Source organism: Muntiacus reevesi, chromosome 6 (genome assembly GCF_963930625.1).
Source record: "Muntiacus reevesi chromosome 6, mMunRee1.1, whole genome shotgun sequence".
NCBI classification, from domain to species: domain Eukaryota; kingdom Metazoa; phylum Chordata; class Mammalia; order Artiodactyla; family Cervidae; genus Muntiacus; species Muntiacus reevesi.
Window position 1 is genome coordinate 67,277,826 of NC_089254.1, and position 26,164 is coordinate 67,303,989.

The window sequence follows — 26,164 nt, forward strand, 5'->3', positions numbered from 1 at the left end:
GATAAAGGGATTCACTGACCTCTGCCTGCCCCACTGTACCCATGTGGACCTTGGCAGTATAGTATTTTTCCAGCCAACTGTCTTCCAGGTTTTTGGAGATCTGTTGGAGAAAACTCACCATGATGGGAGTGTTTTAAGCATGAGAGTGGGGACAGGAAACACATATACCTGGCTTTTGCTGTCCTTGGCTTAAAGGAGAAGCTAAGAAACAGGACAGAATCTTCCTCGGAAAAGGGCTCAGGGTCTCCTCCAATCTCCTGATGAAAGTACACCGGATGCCCCAAGGTTCTATGCCAGAGATGCAGTATTCACCTACAGCAGTGGTCCTTACACCTGTGTGTCAGAATCTCCTGGAGAACTTGCTGAAAACAGATGACTCAGCCCCACCCTCAGTTCCCAAATCCGCAGGTCCGTGGTGGGGCCTGGGAATTTGCATTTCTCACAAACTCCCAGGTAATGTTGATGCTCCTGGTCTGAGCTCATTTTTTGAAAACCCACAAGCTTTGGATAATAAAAGAAGGTTTTGGAGCTTCCAAAATCTGCCTTTTAAACAACGATCCATGCGATTTTGAAGAAGGTAGATCTGGGCACTTTGAGAAATGAGACTTGACTCTACAGTTATGGGGATTTGCAGTGGGTTGGCACAGTTGGTCCCCGAAATGTTAATTAATGAACAAATTAACATCAATCTACGGAGAAAACCTCAGTGCCCTTGACACTCTTCTTATTAAATCTCCCGTGTGATTTACTCGGGTGAGGACAGAATTCACATGCCTGTGCAATCTCTGAATGGCACAGCAAAGAAAAGTTGGCCAGACACACAGAATGACAGTCACTGCCCAGAAACATCTAGATAGGCTGGAATGATGATTCAAAACTAATCATAATAAAGTTTGATTAATTAATATAATCATAATACTTTTTTATTTTTATATAAAATCATAATAATTTTTATTATATACATAATAAATCAAAATAAAGTATGATTAATGGGTAATTAATCATAATAAAGAACCATCAAGTCCTGAATTTCAGCTGAAGGAAGTAAGGAATCCTGCTCAGAAAGAAGGCAGGCCAACTTCTCCACAGTTCCTATCACATCACAGTACTAGAGAACTATAAGGACAGTGCATGCTAGGAAGAAAGTGGGTGTCCCCAGCTAGGATGAAGTGAGGCAGTATTAACAGTTGCAGTATGTATAAGGCAAGGGAGGTGATTATTTCTTTCTCTCCTGCTCTCAGCAGACCACGCCTGGAAGTTGTCTTTAGATCTGGGCACCATTTTTAGGGAAACACAGACAAATTGAAGTGTAATCAGAATTGGATACCTGTGATTACGAAGATCAGATAAGAAGTGGCTGATGTGAATGTGACTGGTTTGGGGAAGAAAAGATTTGCTGGGTGAGGAGTGGGAGTGATGGTAGTTTCAATGCATGTGAAGGTGATAGAAGTGGTTCGTCTTGCTCTCTTTAGTGATGGAATGCAGATGGAGGACCCATGTGTCCTAGTGAGACAAAGTTCAACTCTAAGTGAAAAGGCATTTTTAACAGAAAGTAACATGGGGTGCCCTGTTTCTGTTATGGGAAATGGTCAAGAAAAAATGATCTAACAATGTTACTGACAGAATTCTTGCTTTGTGTAAAAAGTTGGGTTAGAATTCACTCTTAGGTTCCAGGATTCTGTGTAGTGACTGACTAGTATTTTGAGGATTTTCATTCTTTTTATTCAGTGGTAGAAGATAAATGGTTTGAACTTAAACCTGGTGTCACTGTCGAGGTTTTTGTCTCATGGAAACTGCCACACTTCAAATCTGTGTTCCCATGCATTTCTGTTGCCGGATTGAGACCTGCACAATAACATGTTCATCTCTGAAGAAATGGATCACAAAGGGCAGATAATGTGCTTTTTCATGGATTGGGAGGTGGTGGAAATGGATATTCTGTTTTAATGTGACAAAGTAAGCATTTGCATCTTTAGACCTCTAGACCCCTGTCCTCCCAGCGGGTCTAGGACAGAGAAAATACAAGCACAGAAATTTTGTGGAGGGGTTGTCTGCCATTAGGGTGGGGGTGGGGGATTGGCAACTCCTTTGCCTCTGAGATGCAGGACTCATCCCCCAGGGACAGTCAGATGTCAGCCTCCCTGGATCAGTCCAGCCTTCCAGAGTACAGATAGTTAACGCAGATTGGCCAGCATCACACACAGAAAGCCAGGGCCAGCTGTCCAAGGGCATTGTGGTTAGAACTAGCATCTGGAAAGCTCTGATCATTTTGGAGCTTACAATCAAATAATGAAAGCCCTACTTTTGATCATGTAGCATTTTTGGGAATCAAGAGGTTTCAGAAGGTATCATTTTCAAAAAGATGCATATCCAGGATTTGAATAATTTTCTTTTACCAATGAAATGGACATTCCATTATACATATTTTGGTGTTACTTCAGTACATAATTTATCCATATATTTGTCAACTGAAATACAAACATACAACATGAAAGCTGTGAGTTCTAGTTTTATTTGGGTGCTTACTGAGGGCTGTAGCCTGAGAGACAGCCTCTCAGATCACCCTGAAGACTGCTTCGAAGAAGTTGGGAGAATAGCTCAGTAGGTATGTGATTTTGGAGAAGGGCTACATGCAATCAAGCACACATCTTGGCAGGGTATTGCTGCCAGTCACAAGGAGCAAATATCTTAGTTAATGGTTTTAATACTTTTCTAAGTATGGAAAGATGCAAGAAACTGCCTGCATAAAATTTCTTCTGAAAATATCTAACTATCTGAAGGTCTGTTCTGCCAGTTTTCTCAGAGCACAGAGTGCCTTATTCCTGATTTCACCCCGAAATCCTTTCTTGGTATGTTGAAGGTCAATAACTGCGGTGGCTAATCCTTGAACTGGGTGGTAAAGAACCTTCTCTAGTTGGCATATCTTACTGGGAAATTCTAAATTAACTGAAACTGTATGCCATCTGGTCTTCATAGGAGTTGTTTCCAAGGCTGGAAGCAAACCCTGTTTTTCAAGCAAAACATGACCAAGTGTGTGAGTGCAGACCCTCAGGTCTAATAGATCAATAAATGGCTATGTTATATACTGCCATTCCAGATGTACCAGTTTAGTTGCTTTTGGGGGCAGCCAATGGTGATGAACTATGTGGCTTTAATCTTTCTGCATGTATGGCTTATCCCAAAGTAAGCATGCTGCTTTGACAATTAAAAAATCTCTTCACACTTGTGTTACAGATTCGGGGAAATGTTAATATATTGAAAGACAAAAATGTTTCAACATTCTGTAGAGTGCTTATTTGTTTTTGGTTGCAAGAGGAGTATAGGATTGTATCTTTGGTGCATATGTCACTTCCAGGAAGTCAAGTAAGGAGGATGTGAAACTAGCTTCTTAAGTGTCTATTGCATTCAGGGCAGGCTCTTTATCCTCATTTTCTCATTTAATCCTCACAGTTCCCCATTTCCTACATAAGGAAACCCTGAAGATCAGAGAGGTTAATACATTGATCAAGGTGAACAGAGTTTGTAATAAGGGAGCACCAGTTTAAACCCATGTCTAACTCCTTTCAAGGCACATAAGTCTTTAAAAAAAAATTTTTTTTTTAATTGAAGTGCTTCCCAGGTGATGCAGTAATAAAGAAACTGCCTACCAATCCAAGAGACACAAGAGATGCCTGTTTGTGCCCTGGGTCAGGAAGATCTCCTGGGGTACAAAATAGCAACCCACTCCAGTATTCTTGCCTGGAGAATTCCAGAGATAGAAAAGCCTGGCAGGCTATAGTCCATGGGGTTGCAAAGAATCGGACATGACTGAGCACACACACACATAGTTGATTTACAATGTTGTGTTAATTTCTGCTGTTCAGCAAATTGACTCAGTTATATACATATTACATTCTTTTTTATATTCTTTTCACTATGGTTTATCCCAGGATATTGAATATAGTTCCCATCCATTCTGTACATAATAGTTTGCATCTGCAAACCCCAAACTCCCAGTCAATCTCTGCTCCATCCCCTTGGCAACCACAACTCTGTTCTCTATGTCTGTGAGTCTGTTTCTGTTTCATAGGTAGGTTCAGTGGACATGAGTTTGAGCAAGCTCTGGGGGATGGTGAAGGACAGGGAAGCCTGGTGTGCTGCAGTCCATGGGATCGCAAAGAGTTGGACATGACTGAGTGACTGAACAAGAAAATCATTTGTGCCATATTTTAGATTCCACATATAAGTGATACATGGTATTTATCCTTTTCTTTCTGGCTTCACTTAGTATGATAATCTCTAGTTGCATCCATGTTGCTGCAAATGGCATTATTTCATTCTTTTATGGATGAGTAGTATTCTTTTGTGTGTGTCATCATCTTTGTTCATTCATCTTTTGATGGACATTTAGGTTATTTCCATGTCTTGCTATTGTGAATAATGCTGCTATGAACATAGGGGTACATGTATCTTTTTGAATTATGTTTTTGTGTAGATATATGCCCAGGAGTGGGATTGCTGGATTATATAGTAATTTTATTTTTTAGTTTTCTTAGGAACCTCCATACTGTTTTCCATAATGGCTGCACCAAACTGGTAGACTACATACCATAGGGTTGCAAAGAGTTGGACATGACTGAAGCAACTTAGCATGTACCAACTTACATTCCCACAAACAGTGCATGGAGGTTCCCTTTTCTCCACATCCTTACTGACTTTTTTATTTGTGTTCTTTTTGATGAGAGCCATTCTGACAGTTGTGAGGTGATGCCTCATTTTAGTTTTGATTTACATATCTCTAATAATTAGTGATATTGAGCCTCTTTTCATGAAGGCACGTAGGTCTTGATGTGAATCTCTTCTTTGTGTCTTTTCCCAAACTGTACATTCTATTCTTAGTGAAAATTTCTAAAATAGGTCTTAAAATAGCCTTTGTTGCCAAATTGCTTGACAGCGCTTTGGTCTTTTATTCGTCCCCTTTCTTGGTAGAAATAGGAGTTCTCTCTTCCCTAATTGAGCCTCGGGACGGCATTTGTTTGCACATCTTAAGCCTAGTGGACTTGTAACTGGAGCTCCATTTTCAGTTGGACCTGACCCCACTGCTTGTCCAGTTGGGTGGCAGTGGTGAGAGAGGACCCAAGCTCATCCCAGAGGCCCAAGAGAAACATTTTTGAATTGACGTAAATGCATTGAGCTTCTTATCCCTATTGGATTTGGCTACTAGGTGATTTGTTGAAATGAGAGTGAGTCTCAGAGTGAGTTCTGTTGCACAACAAACACTTGTATTAGCCAGAAGGCACAAGAGCCGTCATATTTCCTGTTCTAGCAAGCTGGGAGGTCCCAGCTCTCTGTCCCTGGGGTAATGTTGACAAGTACCTGCAGGAGCAGAAAAACCAGCTCCCCACCAGGCAGATCAAGGGCCAGAGGGTGCAGAAGCCTTGTGGGGAGGCTACATATGCTCCATTTCTTGATCCAGGTGGTGGTTATGTCAGTATTTGCAAATATAAAATGTAATCTCTCAGGGTTGTCTGTGCACTTAAGATTTGTTCACTTTACTGTATGTAAGTTGACTCAGTGAATAATAAGGGGGAAATATTGTCCTAAGGTTGTTCTCAGTCTATGAGCAAGGAAACTCTTATATTTTGTTCAAGTCAATAATCTTCTTGACTTAGAGGTTGTCCATGGAGGGATTGAAAGCACCAGGGTTTTTCACGTGTACCCTCCTCTTCAAGACTTAAACCACTGAATCTGTGGCCTGGCCGCTGGCCAGTGTCTGTCTCCCTATAGGGCTTTCTCTATGCCCTTTTACTTAGCTAGTTGGAGTAGATGACACCAGACTTTCATGTGACTCCCCTTTGTCAAGGTCCTCTGTGTAAGAACTCTCATCGAGGTCTTTCCTCTGGTGACCCACCTCCGAGCCCTCCCCCCTGCCTCGGCCATCCCCAGGCCAGCCTGCAGAGTCCCCTAAGTTGGAGGCAATAGCTGCCTCATTCCATGCAACCAGCTTACTCCTCTGGTACCTTAGTCTGGGGCTACTGCTGCCTTCATTCTTTATTCTGCCCTGATTTAAGCATATCCTTTCCCCAGAATTTGACTTCTTTTGTCCTTTAAGCTGCCCCTAGTAATTTTGACTGAATTTCTGATGAGGTTAGACATCTCTTTCCTTAGGCATCATCTCAAATTCACCCAGGGGTGGATGTGGGCAGGGTTATGGATTCCCACCTTTTCTTTTACCCAGAAGAGGAGGAGGAGGAGGAGGCAGGGGTGGGGGCCACAGCAGATGGTACCTTCAGAGGTCTTTACTCAAAGTTCCAATTTCAATGAGTATGGGATTTAGCTTACTCACAGCTCTGGCCTTAGTATCTATTGCCTGCAAGATGAAATTTGACAGGGTTAAAAGATAAAGATGACTCTTTGAATCAGATGCCTCTACTCTAGAACACGATTATGGTGTTTCTGATTTGGCAGTTTCAGAATTGACTCTAATTTTATGGACTAAGTGCTCTTTTCTGTCCCTCTGCACATGTCACACTTTACCTTGTCCCATGCTTTCACTGTTAGAATCTCAGCCTTGAAACAGAACAAAACAAAACAAAAAAACACACAAAAGTGGAATCCCTTTGTTGGCATTTCTCATCCACTGTGAAACCGGTTGTCATAGCAATGGCTGCCCCCACAGACATTTCATCATTTGGGGTTCCCATCAGGTTTCTCTTTTTCTTTCTTTCTTAAATAGCAACAGCCAACACTGCTTTTAAATACACTGTTGATATATTTTAACAGCCTCTCTCCGTCATTTTTAACTGGGCTGCATTTGCTTCTAACTTTAGGTACAATTAGTCATGCCCCGTAAGTAAAACTAACTTCCCAGGAAGCTGGTGTTGGTTTGCTTTTAGTCTTATTGGTTGTTGGATTCGCTATATGATGAATACATAGATTTGTAGGGAAGCACTATAAAAGCAACATGGGAATTGAGTTCTCTGACTTACCTTTATCTTATTTTCTGAGATTTTGATGTTTTTCTTTGTTGTCTTGGTTTTATTTTATGACCTTGGCATATTCATTATTTTAGAAGTGTTAGTGAAAGGAATAGTACACTTGAGTATTTAACAATTAACCAGAAGTTTGATGTAATATTTAACTAGCTTCTTCCTGGACAGCTATATAATTCTTTATAATTTACTAAGAACCAAATGAATTAGATATAAAAAAAATTTAATTATTGTTAATATGCTTGGGAAAGTTGGAGAATTTTTTTGAACTTTAGTGTGTTAAATAAAAGTCTGAAGGCAAAACCTAAACTTGTTAGTCATCCTTAACTCAGGGCTGTGGATGAAGGCAGTGGTTCCCCTCTAAAGAGCTGAAGGGGTGGCCGGGGGCAGCACAGCCAACCACTTGTAAATGTAACCAGGTGAGGCTGCACCAAACCCAGGTTCAACTGCTCCCTGCTCAGAAGGCCAGTACTCAAGAGACAAGAGTTGGTGGAAAAGGGAAGATTACTTCATTCGGGAGCTCAGCAGCCTGGGAAGATGGTGGACTAATGTCCTAAGATCATCTCCAAGTTGCCAGTTGGAAGACAAAGGTTTTAAAGACAGTGAAAGTGAGGGGACTGCGGGGTGTGTACTCAGCTTGTGCACAGCCCTTATACTGAGTGGTATCAAGGTAAAGTTTCCAGCATCACCAGTCTTCTAGTTTCAACCCAGTCGGGGGTCTCCATGCTTGTGGTCAGCAGTTTTCATCTGGTGGGGTCCTGATTTCAGCAAAAACAGGTCTGAGTCAGACCTTTATATCTTTCATGGAACTGGGAGTTGAGTGATTATGCTGGTTTATGGTCTAAATTGTTACCAGTTTCCTGGCCCAAAAGCCATTCTTTGTTTCTACATCATCATATTTCCTAATCATTAACTCTTGAGCCAGTGTTTTGAGACGCAGGGGAGACCTAGGAAACTAAAACACGTTTCTATATAAACAAGTTTCTCCTATAAACAAGAGGCAGGTGGAGGACATGGGGATGGGGGATTGGTCAGGTGACATAACAGTCTCAGAAACTTGGTCTTTCCTGGAAAGGCTCCACAGGCTCCTGCCTTGTTACTTTGATACTCTTCAATCCTGAGGAGGAACAGTTGTGAAACAAGAAAGGGAATAATGTTTTGGATGGGGAGATTAATTACCAGTTCAGCATGGAACTCAGTTTCAGGGGTTTCAATTTCATAAAGGGGTCTCTGCGTCTGTCCTGGTCTGTCCCTTTCCCCACCAGAGATACCCGCCATCTTGGAGATCGGTGCTGTGGAAAAGATAGAGCGTTGCCTCTTCAGAGCTGGCTGCTTATGTGCTCCCTCCTGAGTCTTCCTAGCTCAGCTCCTCAGTTCTCTTAGGTCCCAGAGATGGGGCAGTAGCTGTTCTCACCAGCCCTGGTTACCCAGGCATGCTAATTTCCAGCACCAAGGTTATAGGCCTGGCATCTAGCCTGGATTCAGTCACTTGCCAGCTGTGTGATTGGTCAAGTGACCTAACTTCTTGGAAACTTGTCTTTTTCTCCTATAAAATACATATAACATCCCTCCCATCAGACTTGGATGAAATGAGACACTGTGTGGGGAACCCATATTAAAGTGCTTGGCAATTAGTAGTATGGACTCACCTACTGACCGTTCTAGTTTTGTGCTTCGTTGTTCAGTCGTGCCCACCAGGCTCCTCTGTCCAGGAGTCAAACTGGGGTCTCCTGCATTGCAGGTGAATTCTTTACCAGCTGAGCTACCAGGGAAACCCTTACTAATATACTAATAGATGATATGGAAAATTCTGCTTTTCCCCATGGTTTCTGTTACACCACGTAATTTTTTTTAGAAGATGTCTCCAGAAACCTTTGGTAGAACAAATTCCCCAACCCCATCCCCTCAAAAAAACAGAAAGGGATTTTTAAAAATTGGAGTAAAATATACATAACATAAAATTAACTTTTTAACCATTTTCAAGTATATAATTTAGTGACATTTAGTACTTTCACAATATACTACTTCTAGAACATTTTAATCACCATTAAAGGAAACCCTGTAGCTGAACTCTATTCCTCAAATCCCCCAGCCCCTGACAACCACTAATTGGCTTTCTGTCTCTATGGATTTGCCTGCTTTGGATGTTTCATATAAATAGAAACATATAATATGTGTTTTTTTTTTAAATGTCTGGCTTGTTGCATTTATCATAATGTTTTTAGGGTTCATTTATGTTACAGCATGTGTCAGTACTTCATTCCTTTTAATTCCTGAATAATAATTTCATTGTGTGAATACACTGTTTTATTCTGTTTGGGCTGTTCTAACAAAATGTCACAGACTGGATAGCATATAAGCAATAGAAATTTATTCCTCACAGGACTGGAGGCTGGAAGTCCAAGATGAGAACGCCAGTATGGTCAGAGTACCCTCTTTGGATGGCAGGCTTATCATGGTAGCCTCATAAGGTGGAAGGGGCTGGGGACTTCTGGGGTCTCTTTCATAAGGGGCAGTAATTCCATTCATGAGGGCTCTACTTTCAGAACCTAACACCTCCCCAAACCCCTACCTTCTAATACAATCTCGTTGGGCATTAGGATTTCAACATATGAATTTGGATATAGGGGGTTGGGGGGAGGCACAAACATCCAGACCCCTATCATTTACAGTATGTAATTTATTCGTTCATCAGTTGACGGACATTTGGGTTATTTCTACCTTTGGCTACTGTGAGTAAATAGCATTGCTGTGAACCTTCTTGTACAAGTTTTTGTTAGAATACTTTTTTCAATTCTTTTGGTATATACCTAGGAGTATAAGTGCTGAATCATAGGATAATTCTATGTTTAACTTCTCAGAATCTGCCAGACTGTTGTCAACTACAGCTGCACCATTTTGAATTTCTAGCAGGATTACTTGGAGGTTCCAGTTTCTTCCAACACTTGTTATTTTTCAGGTTTTTGATTAAATCTATCATCATGGGTGTGAAGTGGTATCTCACTGCGATTTGGGATTTTTTTATGGTATAGATTTTCTATGTGTCTGGACTCAGATTTTCTACTAATGTTCTTAAGCCTGTCATATTGCAAAGCTACATGAAGAACCATGTACGTGAAAAACTGCTGCCATAATTTCCAATAAGAGATAGGTATAAAGCATCTTTTCCTTCCCAGTCCCTTATGTGACTAACCATCATGACTCTGTGGTGTAGATAAACCACTTTCAGACATTCAGTGGCTAATTATAGATGATGTCTGATGTCTGGGACCTTCTTGCTAATTCTTTTATTTTGGTTTTAGGGATTTCCTCTAGGGCATCCAAAATGCTTTTAGAACATATTGGATAAAAGCTGAGCCACCTGCCTGTGTGGGACTTCCATACTCCCTGCTCCAGTATCTTCTGATGGCATTCTGACTACATTGAGGCCAGGTGACACGCTATTCAAGATGAGTGATGAGAAGAGCCTTGCGGTATCCCAAAAATTGGTCTCACCTTCGAGGAGCACAAGCAGCTGCTCTTCCAAGCAAGGAAGTCGGCAGGTAAAGTTTAATGGAAATTTTAAGAGCAAATTTAAATCAAGAAATTTGCAGATTAAAATGTGTACATTTACTTGGGAACTCCTACTTCTCATTTTAGGGACATTTGATTTTAGTCGTATCTTAGTTATCTGAGAGGAGTAAATTTTATATAATTTTCATAACGCAGCTTGAGAATCTGCTGGATGGGAAAATTTATATCTGGCTCTTTGCATTATTTTATTCAATTGTTGCCACTGTCTTCCAACACAGATATTGATATTCCTGTTTTCTCTGTAAGGAAGCTGAGTCAGACCAACCAAGTTATTCTGCCTGAGGACCCACAGATTGTCTATTAAGTGGCAGAAACAAGAAACCAAAGCTCATTCTGTTTGACTTCAGAGCTCACCCTTTCCTTTACACCCCGCTAACCAAAACAGAAAAGCAAACAATCACTTTTCCAGTAATTATAATATTCTCCTGCCCTCCTTTCCTTCCCTTTACCAAACCTTTTATGACTGCTTCCAATCACAGAGTGCCCCCTTACAACTTGGAGTCTCACCTGCTTCACTTCTCTAATGGGCATGAAAAGCAAGTCAACAGAGAAGTGGTCAAAAGGAATTAAGTAGGAAGAAGTGAAACAAAGGACTGAATAATTAACTCCTAAATAACTGTCAGCTAATTATATGTTGTTCCTTGGTTTCCTTTCTTAAAAAAAAAAATCCCTGTTGGCAGAATTTGCTGATTTTAGATCCATGGCAGTAAATGCACATTAATCATTATAATTCTTTCACCTTCAGTTAAGAAGAGAGTGGGCTATTCAAAAGCTGCGAGTTTAACAGTCAAAGTGGTCTCAGAGCCTTTTCAACGTCTGCAGGCTGTGCTGGCTTTGCCTTTCCTCCATGGGACGCACTGACCTAAATTGACCCTGAGTCCTTGATTCCAGATTTGGAAGCAACTATCAAGCAACCACCCACCTCCGGCACATCCACACATTTATGACACGTCATCACAGGTCTTTCCATTCCAACACTGCCTCGGACAGAGAGCTTGTCACCTCTCAATACTGCTTCATAGCATTAGAATCTATAATTCCAGACAAATGAGATTTTGCCATAGGGGCATTTGGGGAGTTCTCCAGGATCTCCCCTGAGGGGTTAGGAAGAATAATTTTTTCATCCATTACTGTCATCACCTCCTTCTGGGGTTAAAAACAAATGACGAAAATTACTCCTTGTCTAATGCATCATGCGCTGTGCTGTGCTATGCTTAGTCTCTCAGTCGTGTCCAACTCTTTGTGACCCCACGGACTGTAGCCCTCCAGGCTCCTCTGTCCATGGGATTCTCCAGGCAAGAATACTGGAGTAGGTTGCCATGCCCTCCTCCAGAATACATCATGGCTCCCTAGGAATTCTAGTTTCATGAGGGTAGCTAAGCTCACCCTCTTTGTCAGCTTTGCATGGGGGTGTTTCTTTTTGTCAGCCGCAAATCTGGTTGGGATTAAAGCAAAGTGTATTATTTTCCCCCAATGTTTTGCACTTAGTAGCGTCTATTCCTGTGTCCTCCTTGGATAGAGGGATAGCATGTGATTCATTCAAGCAGCCGGTGCTTATATATAACAGCATAGCAGTTGGAGCAGGGAAATGAAATTCTAGGACTGAATACCACAGAAACATGTTTTTGATGTGTTACTGGAAACTGATTGATTTGGTTCTTCACAGAGCTTTTATTTTTGAGTTCCAGCATAAAGAGTAAGAATATGCGTAATGCCTCACTGTTTTTTCTGACTTAGAATGGGTTGATCATTCAGCCATTCATTCACCGAATGGTCATCTTTTATATTTAGGATCTCTCAATTTAATGTGCATGTAATTTTGCTTTATAAATATCAATACTTACTTTTCCTCTGTGGCAGAGAAGATGGAGAATTTAATAAGTTTATTGCAACTCAGGGTCTTCCCTGGTGGCTCATCGGTAAAGAATCCACCTGCAATGCAGGAGACACAGGTTCAATTCCTGGGTCAAGAAGATCCCCTGGAGGAGGGAGTGGCAACCCACTCCAGTAATCTTGCCTGGAAAAATTCCCACGGACTGAGGAGGCTTGCAGGCTCCAGTCCATGTGGTTGCAGAGAGTCAGACATGACTGAAGCAACTGAGCATGGTAGCTCAGCAAGGCATTCCAACTTTAACCCGAATCTCGTTATGGTGGAGGTGCTGGCTTAGTTGCTAAGCTGTGTCTGACTCTTGCGACCCCATGGACTGTAGCCTGCCAGGCTCCTCTGTCCATGGGATTCTCCAGGCAAGAATACTGGAGTGGGTCACCATTTCCTTCTCCAGAATCTAGTTATCAAGCCATGTTTGTTTTTTAGGGATCTTTTCTTATTATGTCCATTTTTCCATCCTTCTGTCAAAATAAGTGTTCCGTTATAGGATTGGCTCAACTTTTCCCTCTGTGTTGTCCACCTTGGCAATTCATGTCCATTTCTCCATCATACACCATCCCACGATTGTCTTTTAGTCTCTGAACATGCTGCAGAAATGCAGGGTCCATGGAAGTTATTACTTTATGACTCTTAGGGAACACAGCCTGTTCCAGGGGTCTTTCAGATTCTAAATATAATGATCATGCTGTGTTTCCAATCTCTGGATAGTTCAAGTTCAACATTTAAAACTTTAAGATTTATGTATAATAAGAAATTTCATTTGAGGAATTTTAAAATACAGCCAGTGAAGATAATCTGTGTAACAACCTACTTGTTTTTAAAGCTCCAGATGAAAGTCATTTTTAGGTTCTGTTCATTCCATCTGGAGGAGGTAAGTCAGATGTTAAATTTACTGGCCGTCTTCGTTAATGCTAGTGTTTCTCATGTGCTTTGGAATTACAGTTTAGGGTGTGATTTTGCACTTGCTTTCCCCCTATCCCTGTCTCTGTGCTTATCTTGCCCTAGCTCAGAATTTCCTATTACCTACTTCCTATCTCTGATGACCCCAGTCCAGAGTAAAATCTTCTGTCTGTAGCTGGGACCTCTGTTCACATCATCTTTGACTATCAAGAACCACTATCAGGCCAGCACGCAGCGTGGTCAGGTCCTGGTGCTGAGACCGTCTGCCTCCTGCCATCTCCCTGGATAGGCAGATTATAAAGTCTTTCATCGTAGTGTATGGCTTCCCTCTCCACATTCTCTCATTTCCAGCGGTAAGCTAGCTCAGCCTTTTTCTGGGGATATTTTTAGCTTTATGAGCACACAGGAGTAGAACTCCTGGACACCTCTGTCTGCAGTATTCTTTGCATTTCTATTTTGTGTCTTATCCATGAGATAATTAATCTTTCTTTTTTTTAAAAAAAAATCACACAGACGTACCAAAGGGGAAAAAACCCTACATTTTTATATCTTTGTATATTTTTCACGGGAGCTCATGTGGTGATAGGGAAGTGGCACTAAATGTATAAACTTTCAGTACAACCTTGGCTAAAAGACTTGGTCTTCTAGAGTCATTTTCATATAAATTCTCATCTACCATCACCAGGTGACATTAGGTCTCTATATGCCAGCCACCTGGCTCTCTTTCAGTTCCTCCCACTGAATTTGCCCTTGTCCTTGTTTCTTGAACTGAACTTGAACTTGTTTTTCCTATCCGAGAACCTCCTCATACAAAATCTCAAGGAGCCCTCATTTATGTGTGGATACTCCCCTTTCTGAATATCTGTTAGAGGAGTTTGCTCCCTTAAAGGATAAAATGATCAGATCTGGGTGTTAAATGTGACCTGTGTTTTTCCCTTCTACAAATAGAACCTAGGATGTAGTTTACAACTTACAGCCTTGAAAACCCAAGCAAAAGAGTTCTGTGACCTTTTAACTTGAATACTAGGACTTTTGAAGTTTTATATACAGAATGCCTCGTTTGTCAATGGGAACAGTCCATAAATATACTTTTATCAAGATAATTTTAGAAAGTTATGCCTAGTGATTAGAACTTGAACTCTCCAATCTTGGTTCCACTTGATATTTGTTTCTGCAACCTTAGATTCTCTAAAACTTCAGTTTTCTCATCAATGAAATTGGAATAATAGTTCTTTTCTCATAGGATTATTGTGAGGATTAGAACTAAAGCATTTAATCTAGGGTTAGATTCATAGTAGGTGCTGAATTCATATTAGCATTTAATTTTATTATAGTTAACATTACTTTGAATTTCATCCCTATTTGTAGAAAACCTAAAATTTCACAGTGAAGAGTTCTACTTTGTGTCCCAGAAACTTTTGCAGCTATCATACATGTCCCTACCCATACCTCTGTAGTATTGGGCAGAAGTCCACGGAAGTGTACAATGTGTATATGAATGTGTACTTTTTAAACATATCTTATTTTATACACATTAACAAAGTACTTTTAGAGAAGAATGTAACAGAATTTAAAATATATGCACTACATTTGATATATTGAACATCTGGCAGAACCTGTACCTAAAACAAGAGCAAACAGGAATTAAATTCTTACTTTATTCTGTTTTGCTCGGCCTTGTCCTTGCATGGGTGTGTGTTTTTTCACTTTTCCCCGTGCCAGCACCTAGCTATTGGTAGTTGCTACTTAGAACATTATGTTGAGAAGTATTCTGCAGTTGAGTCTGGGTTCAGTGGGAGAGAATGCCATGTTTTCTGCTATGGCTGTGGGCGCAGGCAGGGTGAACGTTAGCGTGGGTGCCACATTTTCACCCTTTAGTGATATTCAGTTCAGTTCAGTCACTCAGTCATGTCTGACTCTTTGCAACCCCGTGAATCGCAGCACACCAGACCTCCCTGTCCATCACCAACTTCCGGAGTTTACTCAAACCCATGTCCATCAAGTCAGTGATGCTATCCAACCATCTCATCCTCTGTGGTCCCCTTCTCCTCCTGCCCCCAATCCCTCCCAGCATAAGGGTCTGTTCCAGTGAGTCAACTCTTCGCATGAGGTGGCCAAAGTACTGGAGCTTCAGTTTCAGCATCAGTCCTTCCAATGAACACCCACGGCTGATCTCCTTTAGGATGGACTGGTTGGATCTCCTTGCAGTCCAAGGGACTCTCAAGAGTCTTCTCCAACACCATAGTTCAAAAGCATCAATTTTTCGGTGTTCAGCTTTCTTCACAGTCCAACTCTCACATCCATACATGACCACTGGAAAAACCATAGGCTTGACTAGACGGACCTTTGTTGGCAGAGTAATGTCTCTGCTTTTTAATATGCTGTCTAGGTTGGTCATCACTTTCCTTCCAAGGAGTAAGTGTCTTTTAATTTCATGGCTGCAATCACCATCTACAGTGATTTTGGAGCCCAAAAAAATAGTCTGACACTGTTTCCACTGTCTCCCCATCTATTTCCCATGAAGTGATGGGACCAGATGCCATTAGTGATATTAGCAGGTTGAAATCAAGAGATGACTGCTACAGTCTTTATATTCTGCCATTGGGGGAACTTCCGGCAAGTGAGGTTCACCTCAGTTCTCCATCTATTAAGTGGAGACAAAACTCACCTCCTGTTTCCTCTACAGGAATGGGAGAGAAAATTTAGTATTTTCACTGGCTAAAAGTCTGGAGAAATGTCCTCTGTAAATTTTAGAAACAATTATTAATGGGCTCCCTTTACTTTGGCCAATTACAGACCCAGAACTGACATACTCTCATTTTAAGAACCCCGATACTCTGCACAAGAAGTGAATCTCTTTGAAGCAGACCGTCTTTCAGATATAGCATCTTAACTCAATAGGAATCTATTCTCCTTGCAGGAAATCCCCAACTAACGCAACTCAGCTTATACAAAGGATAGATTATTGGTCTCTTCTGACTGTTGTCTTCATACCCCATTCCTTGTAGTGTTCAAAGTCAGTCTTTGCTTCACTGTTCTTCTCATCCCAGACTTTGGCTCCGCTCTCCCCTTTAGCTAGACTGATTCATGTGAAACTGTTCCGCCTTTTACAATTTTGTGGTTTTTCTTGAATCATTTATTGCTTTATCTCTTTAAAAGTAATTTTTATAAAATTAATACTATATGCTCACTGTATGTAATTTCCAACATACATACAATTTATGTGAATTGCAATACTTTAAAGTGGCTGTTTGATAGGTCAAAGTGAAGCTGAGAATGACCATTGATTATGGAGGCCATTGTTGACATTGCCAAGAGGTTTCCTTGGAGTGGGGGTTGTGAAAGGCCAGTTCAAGTTCGTTCATGAGAAAACAGGAACAGAGGGAGAGGGTACCCCAGTTCTGTCAGGCCTACAGACAGGAGTTGAGAGAAGTCTTCACAAATGTTCTGTTTGCGAACCTTCAGTTTGGCTAATGCCATGCGTAACACAGTCCTTTTCTCTCCTCTCCTTTGGTTAATTCACTGGTTGAATGAGTATATGGTTCTTTGAGTCCTGGGTCTATTTACACATCTTTTGAGCTCTCATGGCACCAGCACAGGGCTTTGTACATAGCAACTGCAAATTATTGGGCTGAATTTACTGAACACCAGCAGCAAATATCCCTGTCTCATGGGCAGGTTGGAATGTATGGCCAGGGACACGTGGAGAACAGGAGCAAAAAGCTGCACATTCCCAAACTACCTCCTTCCAGTGACAGACATCTAACAAGGATTTCAAAAAATGAACAAACACCTCTCTGTTGAGTTTTTCTTTTTTTATGGCAAGTGATGAAATCTCTAAATGTTTTCTGTTTCTGGGGTCTCTGAACAACCTGCTCTATTGGAAGGTATGGAACAAAAGACTGTCTTTGTTGAAACTGACTTGCGTTCACACTGGCTCTGCTTTTTGTTAGCTGGATGACCTTGCATGTAATAGAAAACCTCTGAGCCTTGATTTTTTTTCAACTGTGATATATAGGTAATTTTGCTTCCTTTTGAGATCTAAGTGAAATAATAAATACGAAGTACCTAAACTAGCACATGCTAGACATTTGGTAGGGGTGGATTAAATGAGTGAATAAGCATGTGGTTACTAGGTAGAAAGACTGCAATTCACAAAGCTCTGTACATATATTAACTAGATTAAGGGATGTCTAAGTGGGAGAGAGAATTGCTATTTTGAAACTTGTAAAACATGAGTAATTTCCTCTTGTCTTTTTCCCACTGCCCCCTTACATTTCCTTCCTAGAACTTTCAAAGTAACACATTTCAGAAGCCAGATTGTGCTAGAGTTGAATGAATAGGTTTTCTCTCTCTGTCTTTTTTTTTTTTTTGTCTTTTCTGAAAGAGTTCTATATGCCCTAATTTTTATTTATTCAGTATCCATTGAGAACCTATTATTAAAAGACCTTGAGCAGGGACATGAAGCTTCTTAAGGCAGGACAGCTGAACAGACCACTACAAATGAGAAATCACTCTGATTGGGAAGACTGTGAATTATAAAGACAACATAGCTTCCATTATTTTTTTTTTTTTTTTAATGCATTATAGCATTTGCTGTGTAAGAAATCAGGAAATGAATCCTTCCAAAATAATTAACAACTGCTTCACTCATTATTGCAGGAGATTTGAAACGGAGAGGTCTATTGCTACATAAGTCTCCGTACAATTATGCAATTTATTCTTGTTGCCTTCTTGTCCCTGGGGTAATCTGAAGTGGAACTTTGAGCTCTCCCAGGGTCACCTGATGAGAATTTATTTATGCAGGCTCTTAGATTATGCTGCACTCCAGGGAGCCCAGACTGGCTGGGCTTGGTGCCAGAACCCTGAAAACGCAGGAGTTGAATGGGAGAGAATTTGCCAAGAAGAGTGAATTAAAGCTGTAATGTTCAGGTGTTTGTAATTTCAGCTATCTGAATATATAGTCCCATTTATTTCTTTTAATTCGTGTTGTCTTTAGATGCTGAAATTTACCTGCTGTCTTTTGTAAGTATAGACTGAATAAACACCACAAAAAGGACTCCTCAAGGAAGAGTGGCTTGGGAGTGGCATGATTGTATCACATTGTTCTGTGATGGTCACAGAAAATAAAAGGCAATGAGCATGAAGTTGCTTGAGAGCAAATAGCCTGAGTTTAAATCATGAACTGTTTGTAAGCTGTTTGACCTTGGGCAAAGTCCTTGACCCCTCTGTATCTAAGTTTCTTATAAAGCTGTGCCAGTTGTTTAAGTTAGAAGAGAGTCTGCGCATAGTAAGTGCTCTGTAAGTGTTTGATACAGATGCACCTTCCAGAAGCAGGAGTTCCGGGAGCCCTCAAGCAGCACCGCACAGCGACTGCTTCCCTGTCTCATCCTTTGAGCTGCGAGGCAAAGAGTCTGGCTTCTGTCTAGGCTGCTCTGAGAAGAAGAATCAGCCAGGGACTCTAGAAGTTAGTAAGCAACTGATAGCATCATTCGAGCTCACAACATCCTTTCCTACTTTTCCTTTGGAGTCTCAAAACAATCCAGTGAGGTCTGTATTTTTCTACACTTCAGAGGGAAAATATGGTCCAGTTAACTGCCGATTTAGAGTCACACAGCTAATAAGTGGTAGAGGGTCAGGCAACTATATATTTGAAGAACGCTGGGTTTGTTTTGATGCTGCAAAGCTGCTTTAGAAGTTAATTCCAGTTCCTTGTGTCCTGTGTACAAATGATTGTTGTTCAAACAAACCTCCAGAAGCCAAACCCTCTGTACATGCAGTGGCAAGAATAACACGGATGTGGGAAGCAATCAAAAGGATCCTCCAGGTCTGTTTGTCTAGAGCTGTTATTTTTCTGGTGGTTCCAACAGAGAAAAATAATTATCTATACAGTTCCATCTTAGATTTTTGGAACGCCCCCCCACCACCTTCTGAGCATTTTACTTTTCCTTATAGTCTAGGCTTTGATCATACCCATGGTTGTGACATTATGCACTGAAAATAGGAAAGGCAAAGATACAAGACTCAGTTCTCTATATTTCTACCCTAAGAATTGTAAAGAACAAACAAACATTTGATATAGGAAGAAATGAAAAACTTTGGCTAAAATGATTTATTTAAATAATCAGGATTTCCTTGTCACTTTGCATGTCTATATATGCCAGTTAGCTGCCTTCCACACTCTGAAGAGCACAAGAAACCGAACTATTCAAACACTTTCGGAAGTTGCTGAACCGTGCAAACTGATCTGCAGTTCTAGAATAGCAGAGCACATGTACTTTGGTGGGTTTTAGAAACACTGGTTTGGTAAAAACCACAAGGGGAACCTTAAGAGAATCGATGTGTTTATTCACGATTGGCCCTGGTCATAGTGCAGGTTACAGGAAGGCAGAACCTGCCTCAGATGTTTTTGCTGAGAGCACAGCTTACTAGTTTTGCAGTTACTGGACTTATCTCTGAAAGCTATAGAGGCAAATGTGACACAAACTGACTCAACTGTTTTTTTTTTCCCCAGAGAGGGGAAAGTCTGAGTCTATGATGCTATTAAAATACTAAAAGTTCAGAAGTGAGCATGTAATAAGTAGGACAGAGATAAGATAGGAGATTTCCTTGGAATAATCTGATGTCTCTCTATGGTCCCACATACCCTGGCCCTACCATCGAGTCCAGCTTGTCTTCCTCTGCACCTCTACCTAAGCTCCCACCACAACCAAAATCACCTCTATATTCTCACCCCAGATGAGTCACTTTCCTGGCAATCTCTAGCCAAGTGGTCCCTCTTGCCCTGTGTAATAGGCTGAATGATCTCTCCCCCTTCCCCAAAGGTATCTACACCCTGGTCCTTGGAACCTGTCAATGTTATCTTATTTGGTAAAAGATATAACTTAAGAATCTTGAGATGAGCATCCTGGCTTAATGACCCAAATTCAATGACCAGTGTCCTCATAGGAAACACACAGAGTAAGGATAGGCATGTAGGGGCAGGTGTTATGAAGATGGAGGCAGAGAGTAGAGTGATGGGGCTACCAGTCAAGGAATTCCGATTCTTCTGGATATTGGAAGAGTCAGGAAAAACTCTTACAATGTTTGTATCTGTGTCTCCCCACTCTCCTGCCCCCAGTTCATATGTTGAAGCCCTAACCCTCAACATGATGGCATTTTGAAGTGGGGCCTTTGGGGACTAATTAGGCTTAGATGAGGTGATGGTGGTAATTAGGCTTAGATGAGGGTGGTGCCTTCATGCTGGGTTTAATACCGTTATGAGAACGGAAAGACACCAGAGCTTCTTGCCATGGGAGCAGACAGCAAGAAGGCAGCTGTCTCCAGGGCAGGGGGCGGGTTCTCACAGGAACCGAATCTACCAGCACCTTGGCCTGGGCTCGCCTCGCAGTCTGTGGTGTTTCGTTACAGTTGCTCACGTTAAGACACACATTCTCCACAGAGCCTCTGGAGGGAGCATAGCCCTGCTAACACCTTAATTTTGGACTTCTGGCCTCCAGAACTGTGAGAGGGTATATTTCTGTTGTTTTAAGACACCCAGGTTGTGGTGGTTTGTCAGGGTCGCCTCAGAAACCCTGCTTCTCACTCTATCAGTGTTTCTCCATGTTCCAGCTCAAGTCATTCCACTCAGGTGGATCCAGCCCCACGTGAGATCGTGCCTACCTGGGAACAGGAATCTGTAGTGGGTTTATGTGTGTCTTCTATTTGGCATTTACAAGGTTTCGACCCTGTGGTGTTTCTTCATTTTTAATGTCTGTTAACTTTTTGGAGGCCAGCACTTGGTTTCACATTTTTGCATCTTAGTACCTGGCGCTAAGTCTTACACCTTTGAGACTCCCCTAATAAAAAGAAGCTCAGTTGTAAGGAGAATATAACCTACTTAACACAATAAGCCATTCCTTCTTTGATTCATAAGGCTCTCTGGGATCTTAAGTTGATGCCAGGTTCTCATGATGAGAGTCAATTATTTATATAGAACAGTGAAAAAGTCACTAATGATTTGGATCAAGGATAAGGATGTTTCTTGTGCTAAACTTATGCCACCTTCTTCTATGATTTTTAAATCATATATGCATTAATTAGTCAGAATATACCTCTACTTTGATTAATTTCAATTAGCTCTGAAAAAATAGCTTTGGGTGAGCTGGAAGAGAAACACAGGTATCAGCTAGTGCCATCCAGCAATGGAGTGAGTTTTCTGAAGGAGCCTGGTTGCCCTGTCCTTAAAGTATAGAAGTGTTCTATCTGAATATAAAGTGTCTATGTTTCTCTCCAGGGCTCAGACATCAAAGTGGAGATCTCTTTGCTAAGTCCAAAAAAGTATGATTTAAAAAAAATTTAAAGATAAAATACTGAACAGTGCTAGGAGGTATTTCAAGTAAAACCACGCAGAAGTCTTCCCACCTTCATGCCTCTGGTCCAGCCCCACTCACAGAAGAGTCCCTGTTGGAGATTTTCCCTGGTATCACATGGTGTATGTCCTCATGGTGAGCTCCCTAAGCATCTCCTCCACTAGGCTGACTGCCACTGTGCAGACAAGGTCATCCTAGGAAGGGATAGAGGAAAGGTGACGAGTCAGTCAGTAGGCTGAGTTCTGGTCCGCAGAAGTCCCTTACTCATTTTCGTGGTCCTGAGAAGATCATTTCCCTTAGATTCCTCATCTCTAAAATGAGACCCGGGTAGATAACTTCCACATTTCTCCTTTTAACTCTGGGGTTTAAAAAGAAATATTTCATGACTCTATAGGGAATAACAAATCATTACTGTACTCCCTGAAAAAAACTCAGCAGAGACTCCTGAGTCCCGTGGGTGGACAGAGTTGTCCTGTAGTCTTGGTCAACACACATGCGTGCTAGGTGCTGGAATGCGTTGTCAGAGATGGACTCTGCTTGGGAAGAAGGTAGTGCTGAGATAAGGGGAGCCAATGGCCTCGGATGAACTCTAATACACTTGTAGGTCATCTTGTTCAGAGTGGCTCTTGAGCAGAGAAGCTCTGAGTGTGGCTGAATCCCTCAGTAGCACCTCTGCCAGCCTCTGACGAAACTCCTCAGTGACTGAGGAATTTACTCTTCCATAGCCCTTGTTTCCATTATTTTTCCTAGCACTCTGAGATAATCAGATAGTCATCCTTTATGCAGAGCTGGAATCCAGGGCCTTATAATTCTTACCATAGGTCCTGGTTTTACAGTCAGAGCCTATCGAGTCAAATCTCAATTCTTCAAGTTGGATATGCATAAATCCAACCTCGCAAGATTGTGCAAAGATTAAGTGCAGTAATGCACATATGGTGGTTTAGCCTACTTCCTGACAGATAATAAATAGTAACATTATTAATGCTAGCTACTGTACTTGCTTCATTGGTTTGGTTAACATATTAATATCTACCATGGAGCATTTTTCCCTTCAATTTTATTGAGATATAATTGACATACAGCACTGTGTAAGTGTGCTGGTCTAGAGATGAAAGTGGACCTGTCATGCAACAGCAGCAACAACAGCCTCACCTGTGCAGGTGCAGAAGGTCAGGCCTCGATCCAGCTCTACAAACCTGAACTCTTGTGTTTCGACAAGGTTTTCGGTGATTGGTATACTCACTACAGTTGAGAAGCACTGCATTAGATCACATACCCTCACCCGACCTCCCAACTCTGTTCTTTTAATTAGTCCATCAGATCTGTTGGCATTAGAAAAATCTCAGTTGAGGAAGAAACAATTGACAAGAAGCAACTACTCCAAGTCTCAGTGATAGAAATACAAGTCCAGTATTGGTCTGACGTCGGTTGAAGCTTGCTATATTAACTGGAAATCTATTGCCAAGGATTTCCAGGTGTTCATAGTACAGTCATAAAATATATGATCCTGAGCCTTTAGAAGATTACTCATGCCTTTCAAGTCATGTTAAAGTATGCGCCACATGGTTTAAGACTGGGGGTTGCCTTGTGATTTTAACAGACTAAATAATCAAAACAACCCACTTTCCAGTCACGCCAGATAGAGGCAACCACAAAACTTCCTTCCACAACACTCTTCAGCTGCAGGAAGAATGAAGGTTTTCAATGGTTTTCTATTTCTGACATCACTGCGAGGGCAGTGACAGAGAAGCCAGCATTTGAAAGGCGCAGAGGAGATGTGCGCCGTGCAAACAGCTGTGCTCGAGGGAAACGCTTTCGGTCCGTGCGCTCAGCAGCATGGAAATGAACTTTGCCAGCTCATGAGCACGAACAAACGCTGGGCTGCCTTTCCCACCACAAAGCAGCTTTCTATATTTGGTACTTTCAGACATTCAGTAAAACAGGCTGAATTTAATGCCAGATGGCAGTCCAGACTGACTTCAGTTAAACTCACACAAAGACCTCAGGAAGCCGCTTCCCCCACCCTGTCCTGTTTCTCTCTCCACCAGACAGTCATGGGGAGCTCTAAGCCCGACACCGAGGGCAGGACATCAGCCCAGCTATGTTGGCTAAGTCAGCAGGGCTGTGATCCCCGGGGGCATAGGTCCTCCTGCGCCATTCATTTCAGGGCACTCAGCTCAAGGTGTGCAGCCTCCTTCTGGGTCACCGAGGGATTGAGGCATGGGGGAAGCCACACCCTGCCTCCTGGAGCCTTTAGCCAAGAGAAACCGGCATCTCTGCTTTTTTCGTCCTGGGTTCCAATTCACTCCCATCCAGTATAGTTATTAAAGTCCCTGACCCCCAAGGGCTCTGTATGGGGACCCTTTTTACAGCCCCTTGCTCCTCACACTCATTGGTTCAGCAAATATTTATTTAGGGCCTCTGTGTCACAGGTAGGGAGACTGTAAGAAATAAGCCCCAGTTTCTGTCCTCATGGTATTCACATTCTAGCCAGGGAGGCAGACAGTGCAAGTGTAAGTGCTGAGAAGGGAGAGAATTTCTGCCCCGAGGAGGAGGTGGTATGGGGCTAAGTGAGAAGCAGGTGGGGCAGGCATTCCAGATATAAGAAAGGGACCGAGCAACGCCTTGACAGCGTTAAATCCCCCAGGCTGATTTCCCACCCCGTTCAGGAGGATGCGGGATGGGTGACATGGCAGCTCTGCTGAGGATCCCAGCCCTGCTTGTCTCTACCCATAGGGCAGGGCTTCTTAACTCTTTCAGATGCCTTTGGATCTTGAATTTAGCCACCACTTCCCCCACCCCAACCCCACTCCCTCACCAACTGCCACCCCATGGCATTTACTCCTGATTAATAAATTACAGTAGAAAGTACAATGTGCTACAGTATGTAGCAGAATGATTGAAAATATAGTTTTTGCAGTCCAGTGACTCTGCAGCATTGGGGAAGTTACCTAATTCTCTCTTCCTTGGTTTCCACATTCAATAAGTACTGGTTTCCAAGGAAGGTTAAGAGAGGAGATGAAAGTTAAAGGAGGCGGGTTTTTAGGGAAGTGAAACTATTTTGTTATTATAATGGTGGATATAATCATATGAACATTATGTGTTTGACAGGACTCTTAGAACTGTATGCCCCAAAGAGTGACTCCCTAGTATAAACTATGACTTTAGTTAATAATGATGCAGTTCATCTACTTATAAAAAATGTGCCACACCAATACAAGATGTTAATAACAGAGAAAACTGTGTATAGAAAAGTGCATGAAAGTCACTCAGTCATGTCCTACTCTTTGCGACCCCATAGTCCATGGAATTCTCCAGGCCAGAATACTGGAGTGGGTAGCCTTTCCCTTCTCCAGGGGATCTTCCCAACTCAGGGATAGATCCCAGGGCTCCCGCATTGCCAGCCGATTCTTTACCAGCTGAACCACCAGGTAAGCCCAAGAATACTGGAGTGGATAGCTTATCCCTTCTCCAGGAGATCTTCCTGACCCAAGAATTGAACTGGAGTCTCCTGCATTGCAGGCGGATTCTTTACCAGCTGAGTTATCAGGGAAACCCATGGACAGCAACACTGCTATAATGTACAGTAATACATGATTGATGTAGTTTGGGTAATTTAGGAATTTCATGGAAAGAGACACTGAGCTAAAATCTTGAAGCTTTTGTATGGGTGGAAAAGAGCATGAGAAGATTCGGGGATGCTGGAACAATACAAGTAAGCCACAGAAGTGAAAATGACAGATATTATGTTGTATTCATTTTTTCATTGCATGGAGGATAGGACCTGATGGGGTATCATAGAAATGGAGAGTCTTAGAAAGTGAGGTTTGATGGAGTGGTGGGTGGTAATGTAGAAACTGGGGAAGGGACATGGAAGACACATACTTTGAAGATGAAACCACAAGGACTGACTTGTAAAAATGATCGAGCCCTCACAGTTTCAAAGTGATTTTTCCTACATTGTGCCCTGGCCTGGCATTCCTTCTCACAGAATTGTTGTCAAGATCAGCAGTGGTTTTTAACCCCATCATACCAGTGTCCCCTTTTGTGACCAACATTTCAATGAACCTTTTACTCTCAAGTGAAATTAATTTTTCACCTAATATATTTGCACACATAATTTTGAAAATATTAACAAAGTCCTTTATTATAAATAAAGGCAACTTCAGAGAAGGTGGTTAATGTTAAGGTGTACATTACGATATGTAAAAGCCCAGACATGACTACACTAGAAGACATAATGGAGTGGTCAGATACACCTATACATGGGGTGTCAGCTAGTAATAAAAACCCATAGAGATGTGTTAATAACTCATATAACACAAGTGACACAACTGTCACTGATGTCAGTGATTCTGCAAAGAGTGGGTGACTTGGTAAAGTCCCAAACAGGAGAAAGTACAATCTTATCTTATTTAGTAGTTGCATTCCCAAGAATTCAGAGTGTACTATAAAGAAGGCAAAAATACTTTGGCAAGTAA

General features: G+C 41.7%; 1 protein-coding gene across 3 annotated transcripts in view; it reads left to right on the forward strand.

Annotated features, from left to right (window-relative positions):
- OSBPL3 (oxysterol binding protein like 3) overlaps nt 1-26,164 on the forward strand; it is a 194,276-nt gene that overhangs the window by 89,146 nt on the left and 78,966 nt on the right. For all 3 annotated transcript variants that reach the window (XM_065938633.1, XM_065938632.1, XM_065938635.1), the window contains one exon: nt 10,274-10,513. In XM_065938633.1, the coding sequence (XP_065794705.1) occupies nt 10,421-10,513 (93 nt within the window). In that variant the 5' untranslated portion in view covers nt 10,274-10,420. The remainder of the gene's footprint in view (nt 1-10,273; nt 10,514-26,164) is intronic.